At 36.5% G+C, this 11,049-nt stretch overlaps 1 protein-coding gene and 1 non-coding gene across 2 annotated transcripts; one reads left to right on the top strand and one right to left on the bottom strand.

Annotated features, from left to right (window-relative positions):
- Positions 1-7,917: 7,917 nt before the first annotated feature.
- On the bottom strand, positions 7,918-8,024 carry LOC149380707 (small nucleolar RNA R71). The gene has a single exon (XR_016293998.1). It is a non-coding gene; the product is annotated as a small nucleolar RNA R71 (small nucleolar RNA).
- A 1,026-nt stretch (positions 8,025-9,050) lies between these two features.
- LOC149380706 (uncharacterized) lies at positions 9,051-9,482 on the top strand. Its single transcript, XM_089601180.1, has one exon. It carries the CDS (start codon positions 9,051-9,053, stop codon positions 9,480-9,482), a length of 432 nt encoding a protein of 143 aa, XP_089457306.1.
- Positions 9,483-11,049: the final 1,567 nt, after the last annotated feature.

The following is an 11,049-nucleotide window of genomic DNA, read 5'->3' as shown; positions in this document are numbered from 1 at the left end:
ATTTCAATTAAAAATTCAAAAATAAAAAACTTTTCAATCTTACACATTATGTTTATAACATTTAGAGAAATATTTTTGCTCAAGAAAGTTTTTCCATTTGAGTTCTAGAACTCTTGGAGTGGGAGCCGGGATTCGGAATTCAAAATTAAATTTTCAAGAAATCCTGGAATCACGGGCCGTGAACACCTCGGAGTAAAAATGCCGTAATTGGCAACTCCAATGTCCAATTCAGCTAATTCTAACTGTATTGGAATATAGACTCACATACCTTTAATTTGGTTGAAGAACTATTCAAATCCAAGTTCCGAGCAGAGAGATACGTTCCTTTTACAGTAGGTATTCTTAAGCTCAATGAAATCTGGACAAGAAATTCGGTCGGGACTTAAGTGCAAAAAGATGTAAGTGTAACGGAACATTTTATTGAGTTCTTAAGTCTTTTAAATGTGTCTTATTAACATGATAATAATATAGCATAAGAGAAAATAACAACAAAAATAAAACGAGCGAGTAAATAAACAAAGCAAGCAAGACAATATTACTTGTCATGAAATTACCCGAAATTTTTCAAACTCATCAAAACGTGATTTTGATTATGAAAAAAATTAAAAAACTTTTAGAACTGTTTCTAATGTGTTTTAATATCACCCAAAGGTGTACAAATTTCAACAGGCTTTTTAATTTAAAGACACAAGCATTAAATTAAAAAAAATCTAAAAAACAATTTCTAGCAAAACCATTACTCGAGTAAAATTATGAAAGCGATTTTCGAACTCATATTTTAAATTATATGCACATGCTTATACTTTGACCATAGCTCTGATACCATTTTGTTGGAATAGATCTAGGATTAAGAAAAGATTTATCGCTTCTAGCAAGCGGTGGAATATACAAAATTTCGTAAAACGTTTTTACAACCTAGACAAAGTGCATGAACATATAATTTAAAATTTTAAAACTACATATAGTTTTTACTCGGTACTAACCTTGAATGGAGCTTGAACGTTGAGAACCCTTAGGAAGGTTGAAACGCTCGTCTCCCTACCTAGCTCGCCTCTCCCGCTAGTCTTCTTGAACATGTGAGCAACCACGAAAATTTCTACCACTAGCTAGAGTCTTTAGAGTTTAGGTTGGATTTAGTGTGTGTGCACTTTTAAACACTATGACTCAAGAAATAGTCTATGAGCCAAAGAGCTAAAACAAACGCTAGGTCTAATGAGGACCTAGGTGCCAAAACAAAAAGGACAAGAAGAGATAGAGAGAGAGAGAGAGAGAGAGAGAGAGAGAGAGAGAGAGAGAGAGAGAGAGAGAGTGGGTGGCTAACAAGTCTGGAGAGAGAAGCTCTCAATCTCTAAAATTGTGTGTTGTGAATTGTGAATGAGGTGGGGTATTTATAGGAGGATGTTTTGCCTTGAAAATGTAGTTTTCTCTTTTCCATTGAATATCACATATTCATGAGCAAATCTTGAAAAGGTAGCTTACCAAAAAGTTGGGTTGTCACACATAAAGTATATTGGAAGAGCTATCGAGTTGCTTGAATTTTAGTGTGTTCTATCTTCCGGTCGTGAGTTCTCACACAATATCGTTCATCGGATTCTAGTATTGAATCATTATTGTCATGATATCTTACTCTTCTATATTGGAAGATGTTGGATATTCGATGTTTGTATATATATCTTATTGCGTAGGAAAATTTTAAGCATCACAACATCAAACATCTTATTTACAACCTTCTCATTTCGGGCCTAATTAATTGTTCGGCTAAATTGTTTTGTCGTGGTTTCTTTTTAATTATCTTCTTCATTTTAATTCAATTTTGTGCCTAATAATTTTTTTTAACATTAATAATTGTACTAATGATCATCAACATAGTTTATGGCATATGTGCCCACGACTCTTTTGCAATTTAGCTCTTCAACCTATTTTACAAAACACACAAATGATGATGCGAAGAGGCCAATAACCTCTCTCTAAACAATCTATTTATATGTATGATATAGTTTTACTCAGATAATTGAAATTAAATATATATAATGAAAATTTGAGCAAGGGATAATATATCCACAACTGAGTTACAAAGTGAGAAAGCAAGAAACCCTACCATGCAAGTCTAGAATTCATCATATATATGTCTAATCTGAGAGAGCTTCGTCTTATGAAATCCTTGAGATGTTCTCTCTCTAATGTCTCACAAAAAGATCAAAGTCATAGTGCTCGCAAAAGGGATTGAAGTTAACCAAATGATGATTATAACGACCAATATAAACAATTCCACAACTCACGTCCCCGATTCTATTTTTTTATGGGCAAACTAGCAACGTAACTTTTGTGAAACGTGATTTTTAAAATCTAGTTCACGTTTGATAAATTTTGTAATCTAGTAATTTACTGAAATTTACGATTATGAAATATTTAATATACTCTTGCATGGTTTAAATTAGTGAAAATAAAATAGTAGTCAACGTTTGAGTCCTACTAATAAGAAAGTCAACAACGTCATAAGGCTTAGTACACGCTTGGATTCAAATTTGAATATTTAAAAGCAAAATCATTAATTAATATAATATAGGAAACAAATTAAATAATGATTAAATTAAATAACTTGTGAATCGTCAGTAAATTTTCGTTAATTTTTATTTATAAATTTTTCATTTGCGGTTTAAATTAGTGAAAATTTAACAATAGTCAACGTATGAGTCCTACTAATAATAAGAAAATCAATAACGTCATCAGGCTTAGTACACGCTTGGAATTAAATTTAAATATTTAAAAGAAAAATCATTAATGAGTATAATATAGGAAATAAATTAAATATTGATTGAAATAACTAACTTGTGAATCGTAAGTAAATTTTCGTTAATTTTTATTTATAAATTATGTATTTTTTTCAAATTTTGAGGCTGTAACAGTTATAATTTTTTTTATACATATTATAAACATTTTTCATACGTTCAAAATTAAAAATAAAAACATAAGTACTTCATAATTAAGGAGATATATTCGTGTGCATTGAAAGAGAAAGTCAATGAAAATCAAAACTATCAAATCAGAGCAAATAATTGACCTTCAGCATAGGAAATAAAAATATGATGGAATAAATTCATATAGCGTGTAATAAATAAACGAAAATAAACCAAAATAAGTAGGCGATTTTGGTGGCGGTCAAAAAACATTGGCTACATGTGATATTTAGCCGACTTTTAAACAAAGGTTAAACATCTAATTTGCTAAATGACTAATAAAAACCACGTCATCAATTATGGCTATGTTTGAAACTTAGCTGAAACGTTGGTTAGATTGCAATTTTCACGTTTCAAGTGGATTAGTCCGTGTAATTTTTTTTTTATAATATTATAATAATTTTAATTTTAATTTTCTGGGCTCCTCTTAAATTCTATAATTAAATTATACATGCTTGATACTAAATTTTTATGTTCGTCCTCCAATCTTGGCATCAAAGTCATACCTGAGAAAAGGACCGGTGATTGTAGTATGATACGAAAACCTTGATTCAAATCTGTGAGCCCTAACCTAGTGATCTGACATTCGTCAATTAAAATCCTCCCTTTCTCCATCTCCACGATCCGAAATAGCGCGTCGATGCTTGATTTTCCGGCACCGATCCTCGCATCGGAGCGATCGGGAATGAAAACCCATAGAGTAAGCCCTGGTTGATACTACGGAACCAAGCCCATGGAGTAAGCCTTGGTTGATACTATAGAACCACACCATCAAATTTGATGGCCTTACAAATGGTTATTGTTGACAAGCATTCTGCTTGAGGTGTTGAAAATGGATTGTGTATTTTGTTGTGGGAAATGATAGGAATATTTAAATGTTATTTGTTAAAATTGGCCATTTTTTTTTAAATAAACTAATAATCATATTATAAATTGGTGTAGGTTCTTTGGACTATATATTTAGTCCGTCCTAATTAACACTATCATAGTTAAAGATGACAATTTTACCCACGTACCAGCAACACCGGATAGCGGATAGGGTCTTACCCGAATAAATGGGTAATGGGTAATGGGTAGGATACGTATATTACCCGTTAAAAATTATGTGGATATGAGTAGGATATGATTTTTATGTACCCTATACTCAGGACCCTACCCATACACTACCCGCTTGAAATTATTATTATATTTATGAATTTTAAGCAAACTTTAGTGTACGTATGTATTTATTAATTTAAATATTTTTAGATTTCGTTATTTTTTTAAGTATTTTATTAGATTTGTTTATTTTTTTATTGATAAATCGAATATTAAAGGGGCAATCAATTAGGTCAGTAGCTCAAAAATCCACTTTCCTTTTAAAAAATAGCACAAGTTTCATTTTATTAGGGAAATAGCCCACCAAGTGGAAGTTAGTCAATTAATTTAATTAACTTCGGCCTGGTGGACAATTTCCCTAATAAAATAAAACTTTGGCTAGATCCTTAAAAAAAAGTAGATGATTGGTTAGTTGCAACAAATACTTGAATATTAAATGAGTAAAAAAAAATACTCATGGGTTACTTTGTACCCTCTACGGTTTTTACCCAGATCTAGACCCATTAATAATAAATGGGTATGGGTAGGGTATGATTTTAAAAATAATCGTGGATAGAGTTTGTTTTGCTGGACCCTACCCAGACCCTACCCATTACCATCTTAATCCTAGTAAAATTTTCATGACTTCTTATTCATTATTTATCATTGTTATATTTGAAGATTTAAAAGCCAATTTAAGAAGAATTTGTTGCAACTAGCCAATCCCCAAACTTCTTTTAAAATTATAGTCAAAGTTTCATTTTATTAAGAAACTGACCCATCAGGCTCGGAGTAAATTAATTAACTAAATAATAAATTTAATTTGCTCTTTAATTAACTAACTTACTGCAAACTTGATGGGCTATTTTTTCTTAATAAAATAAAACTTTGGCTATTTTTTAAAAGAATGGTAGACTATTGAGCTACTGCCTTAGTTGCCCCCGAATCTAAATGACAAAAAATGTATTCAGCTATGAGGAAATATAACGGTGTTTTTTATTGGTCTTACAATTTATTACAAAAAATATTGGGTACAAGTGCAATACTCCATACTGATCTTAAGTTAAGAGAAATTTGAAAAATCCTATACTATAGAATACCATATTATAAAAGGGTGATGTAGCTAAATATGTAATTTACAAAATGTGTAGCAATCTGGTTTCAAAAAAAATTTTGACCCCAAGATTAATTTTTTTGAAAGTGATAAATTGCTTATAATAATCGTAAAAATTTTTAATCATGATTGTCAAAAAAATTTGCAAAACGTAAATTTGGCTACTTTGGTGAAAAGTTGAAACTTTGAATATATTGCTAATCAGTAAGTTTCAAATGGTTATTTGGTACAATTTCTCTATTGTAAAACAATACATTGTTTTAACTTATTTTAAAAAGACAAAACTGTTGTCACTAGTGAATTGGTTGCCTTCAATTAAAATTGTAACCTAATTATTCATATATACATCTCCATATAAGACTCATACGTGAGTCATACGTCTTGACTTAAGTTTTGGCTATTTTTTAATTTTTATAAATTTCGGTTAAAATTTTGAGGCAAGAAATTTTAATAGATTATATGCCTGTTTCTCTTTTTTTGAAAAAAATCTATTTCGAGAGACGTAAACTATCAGAAACATCATTAAATAGGAAAATTAGTCAAAATTTTAGTAGAAACCTCTAAAATATATCATGAATAAGTCACACAATATATAAAATTGTTGTTGGCTTAGTCACCAGATTTTTTGAAAAAGCTAATTTCTTTTACCGCTTTTTTTGTTATTTATTTATTTATTTTTGTTGATAAAATGCTGAAATTAGAGTATTTGCCTGAGTGACAATAAGCGCGTTATAAACGTGTTTGTTTGTACTTTCGGAAGTGAAAAGAAGTTAGTTTGAGAGCATTTTCATGTGTTTAAAAGTGTTTTTCTTTATTTTCAGGAGTTTGGAAGTTCCAAAATGACAAGTAGAGCGTCCGAGGACGATGGGGCAATCACAAGGAGTTCAGAACATCTTTCGGATCTCAATTCCGACACCCGGAGCTCGAGATAGGTGGTTCAAGGTGAACCAAGCAATGCACAAACTTCTAGAGTCCTGTGCGTTTGCCCTGTGCGGCCCCTGTGCGTTTGCCCTGTGCGGTGCACAGCCCTGTGCGCTCACCCTGTGCGTTGGGTGTGCGGTGCACAGGCTGCCCAAAAAGACATGTGCGGTGCACAGGAAGACCTGTGCGGCGCACACGAAGACCTGTGCGGCGCACAGGACCCGATTCCCACTTTTTTTGTCACGCGTTTTAATTGTAATCCAAGCCGTTGGATGCGATCCGACGGCCCATATGAGCTCCGAAAAATCTAGGAAACCTACAAAAACACTTTAGTTTGTTGAGAAACATATCTTTGCTTTTGTTTTTAGTTTGGTTTTTCTTATTCGGCCGCAAAAATCCCAGGAGAGAAGAAGCGTTCAGAAAGGATCATCGTCGCCACAATTCTCGTTTTTATCATTCACAGTTTTCATCTCTGTTCTCTGAATCTTTGAAACTCCCGTTTTTATTAATATAATTCAGTTTTATTCATGATGTCTTTATATTCATCGCCGTTTATTTTCCGTTCAATCATGTACTAAATTCATTAAGGGCTATGGTGTAGCAAGTTAGGAATATGGTTATGGATTCAATTATATCAAATTAATATTCATATGCTCTATCATGTTTGTTTATTTTAATTTCGTATGTAATGCTTGAATTCGATTAGCTACCGTGTTCATGATATTAGGATTGCTTAATGCTCGGAAGAGATTAGGTTAGTCGTGCACAAGGATTAATTTACCGGGATACATTCCTAGGCTAGACATAGCTAGGCTGTTTCGGAGTTGTGTGAACGTTCTTGTTTTTAATGCTAGTCGTTGTTTTTAGGGGTTGAGATCGAGAGAAGATATCCCGGCATAGGTTTAGATTCTTAGATGTTCGAGAGAAATCTTAGATTACCATTATCGTGAGCGTGATTAGCAAACATAAGAGTGTGTGTTTTGTGCTTAATTCCCGAATCCAAACCATAGGAATAACTTGTGAAGCCATAGTTCTTGCTTTCTCGTCATCGGAATCTATCGTTTTTTTTAATTGTTTTTAATTTTTATTCGTTTTGACAATCATCAAATCATTGGGTTCAATTCGTGCTAGTAATCTTGTCAATTTAATTAAACATTTTCCTCGTGGGATCGACTCGTACTTACGAACTTTACTACTTGAGCGACTACGTGCACTTGCGTACGGAAAAATCGCAACAAGTTTTTGGCGCCGTTGCCGGGGAATTTTGTTTTAATTAAGATTAGATCAACTAGTTTACTATTTGAACTTCTTTATTTCTTTTGTACTCATCTAGTTTCGTGTTCTCTGTTGCTTTTGTGAAGGTGCATGCGAAAGGACGGTGAATCGAGTCTTCTTCCGATCGACTCTGAAATCGAGAAAACTTGCAAAAGAATCGACAAGCAAAGAAGACACAATCAACGATGGTAGAACCTGCACTCGAACGACCACTCATGGAGTATGTGCAACCCACGGTCCAAGGGTATCGCTCGGCAATCAAGAATCCATCGGTTGAAGGGAATCGAAGCTTCGAGATCAAATTGGGGATGATTAACATGGTTCAACAGAATCAATTCTCGGGAGCCCCCAATGAAGATCCGAATGAGCACATCGCAAACTTCAATGAATTATGCGATACTTTCCAAATCCATAATATCAGTGCTGATGCCATTCGTCTTCGATTATTCCCTTTCTCTCTATGCGACCGAGCAAAGTCTTGGCTCAAGTCGCTACCCGCCGACTCCATAGAATCATGGGAAGACCTCTACAATGTCTTCTTCGCCAAGTTCTTCCCGTTCGAGAAGACAGCCCGACTACGAAACGAGATCCATAGTTTCGGACAATGGGAAGACGAATCTCTACACGAAGCATGGGCTCGCTTCAAAGACATGTCGAGAAAGTGCCCACATCACAGAGTCACCCTTCCGATCCAACTTCAGATATTCTATTACGGGCTGCTCTCATCCACGAAAACCTTGGTGAACACCGCGGCAGAAGGCACAGTGCTAACTAAGACACCCACAGAGTTCCAGGAACTCCTGAACGAGCTGGCACGAGGCAATGACCAATGCCTAGTGGAGAAGCGAATCATGAAGCCACCTGCAGCATCCGCGAATGCCACAACCTCCACACCTGATGTGGAAGCAATTAGAGCAGTGACGGCTGAATTGGCATAACTAAAGAAGCAGTTGAAGGAGGTGCAAGCCACAGCCCATGCGATGCACTCAGCACCAGAGCCATGTTTCTGGTGTAACGGGCCTCACTTCATCGACGACTGCCCGAATGCAAACGAGTGTCAAGCCGAGAATGCAAATTTCGTGGGGAACTACAATCGTCCAACATTCCAGAACTCCAACAACTACTACTCAGGTGCACGAAACAACCACCCAAACTTGGCATGGAAACCGCAGCCTCAACAACAACAGCAACATCAACAAGGGTTCCTGAATCAAGGACCACCCCGGGGGTTCCAAAATCAACAAGGGCAGCAACAACACCAACGGGGGTTCCAGCCACAACAACAAAATCAGCCCGCCCCTAAAGATGAAATGAAAGAGATGTTCACAGCCTTCATGTCCCGAACGCAGACGTACATGCAGAATCAAGATGCGGTGATGCGAAACCTCGAGACACAGATGGCACAGATGGCTGCTTCATTCAACACAAGGCCCTAAGGTACACTTCCAAGCACTTCCGAAGTAAATCCAAGGGAGCATTGCAACGCCATCTCACATCAACGTGCTGCGATCATCGAGGGCCAAAAGAAAGAAAAAGAAGAGGCTGCCTCTGTCACCAAAGTTCCTAAGATGCCCTCGTCGATCCGTACTTATGAGCCGCCAATTCCATTCCCGCAAAGGCTCGTGGTGGCGCTTTAAGCCAAAAGTAGCACGCTTCTACAACAAGAGCTCCCGCCAAAGTTGAAGGACCCAGGCCAATCCACGCTGATGTGCACCATAGGAGACGTCTTCATCAACAACGCCTTATGCGATCTAGGTTCGGGCATCAACCTCATGCCCATGACCATCTTCAATAAACTCGGGATGGGTGAACTAAAGTCCTCGCGTACCACTCTCCAACTGGCAGATCGGACCGTAAGGCACCCGAGCGGTTTTGTGGAAGACCTCATCGTCAAAGTCAGAGGATTTACTTTTCCGGCCGATTTTTACATCATCGACATGGACGAAAACCGCGAAATTCCCATACTTTTGGGAAGGGCTTTCTTAGCCACATGTGGTGCTCGCATCGACGTGCAAAAAGGCGAGTTGACGACGCACATGAAGAACGAGGAAGAGACATTTAGGATCGACAAAGCCCAAAAGCACGAAATGAGATATAAGAAGTCTATGTCCTCAAGACTATTGAAGTCCAGCCTCTGACGCCTCCGGAGCCTCCACCACCTCCGCCACCTCCACCACCACCACGTGCTTCTATGGAAAAATCAACAAAAGGTACAAACAAGGGTGCAAAGCTGAAGTCTACATTCAAGACATGGCGAGGCACTGGCCGAAACCGTTCAAAGAGGTTTGGAGAAAAAAAGAGCGCGTAAAAGAAGATTCACCGTCGCTTGAGCGCGACGGCAACGAGTAGGGGAGTTCGGCTACCCCCGCAAGATAAGTTTTCTTCCAATTTGTGCTCACTGAACTACATTGGGGACAATGTAGATTTTAAGTTTGGGGGGATTCTTGTTTTGTGGATTTGTATATACTAGGATAATTTTTTGTTTTTGAGGTTTTTAGGTAGAAATTGGTGTGAATTGTCTCGATTGATTGTTATTTTGTTTGCCGATGATATTGTAATGCCTTAGCTTTAGAGGTGAGATTTGTTCATGAACTACTGGGTGAGAAAGAATTTGTGAGTTCTAGAGTTTCCATATTTGACCCGAATGATGCATGTCTCGACCCTTTAGATAACCTTGGATAGCAACTTGACCGATCGCTTGATTGAAAACACCCACAACTCACTAGAACCTTCTCTAATTCCTAATCGAGGCGAAATAAATTACACACTAATCTAAGTCGAAATGAAGTAAGCATTAGGATGAGCCACGTAGACCTAAAAAGCCGACCCAATCATTTATATCCATTAGAACCCTTTTTTAGAAAAAACCAAACACGACCCATCTCGTTCTAAGTCACTAAATGAGCTTAACCAAAGAAGAAATTCCCACAAAAAACCCGTTAAGCTAACTAGGACATCATCGCTTATTCACCTCTATATGACTTGTTCGTAGCACGATCTTCCGAGTCACAAAAAAAAATGTCAAAAGCTCGTTAAATACCGTCGTTGTTTTTATTTACGCACTATGTAAAAAAAGAAAGAAAAAGAAAAAAAATGCAATGAAGAACGCTCATCTTTAGCGTTGTGTACATTATGTTTATTTGTTTTGAGTTTATTGACGGTGTTTAAACGAGTAGTTTTGACTTGGAGGAGAGTTTGAGTGAGTCTACGGAGGTGATTAGTGACCCTAGTTAGTTTAACCATGAGCCGTGAAAATATCCATATCTACCCGTGACCTAAGCCTAACATTACAAGCCTTAAAGACTTACCGATTGACTAGAAATGATGTGTGTAGACTAGTGGGGACTAAGGGAAAAGAGAAGGCATATGGGTGTGTTGAGCCGAATTTCGCAAAATTAGGCATTAGAGTGTTTATTGAGAGGGGTTGGACGAGTTGCAAAACCTTGGGAGTCGAGAGTGAACGAGATACGAAAGCATTGAAAAACGGTCGAGATGACTTGAGCTTGTAATCTTTCTTTCGCATTTAGTACGTAGTTGACTTGAAGTTTAAAATCATGAATTCTCACTTGTATGTAAGTCTACGCATGATGGTTGAGGCAAGCAATTATCGGTCGAAGCGTGATACACCAAGTTCTACCATTTTTTTTTAGGTTTATTACTTTTATGTGATTTTGTTTTATTTTATCGCTCGAGGACTAGCGACAA

The sequence above is a fragment of the Urtica dioica genome, chromosome 11 (assembly GCF_054948205.1).
Source record: "Urtica dioica subsp. dioica isolate 48M chromosome 11, U.dioica_male_clone48M_v1_H2, whole genome shotgun sequence".
Taxonomy (NCBI): Eukaryota; Viridiplantae; Streptophyta; class Magnoliopsida; order Rosales; family Urticaceae; genus Urtica; species Urtica dioica.
This window is presented reverse-complemented; position numbering and strand designations above follow the sequence as displayed.

Coding starts and splice junctions, on each gene's coding strand:
- LOC149380706 (XM_089601180.1), top strand. CDS start 9,051: ATGTGCACCATAGGAGACGTCTTCATCAACAACGCCTTATGCGATCTA.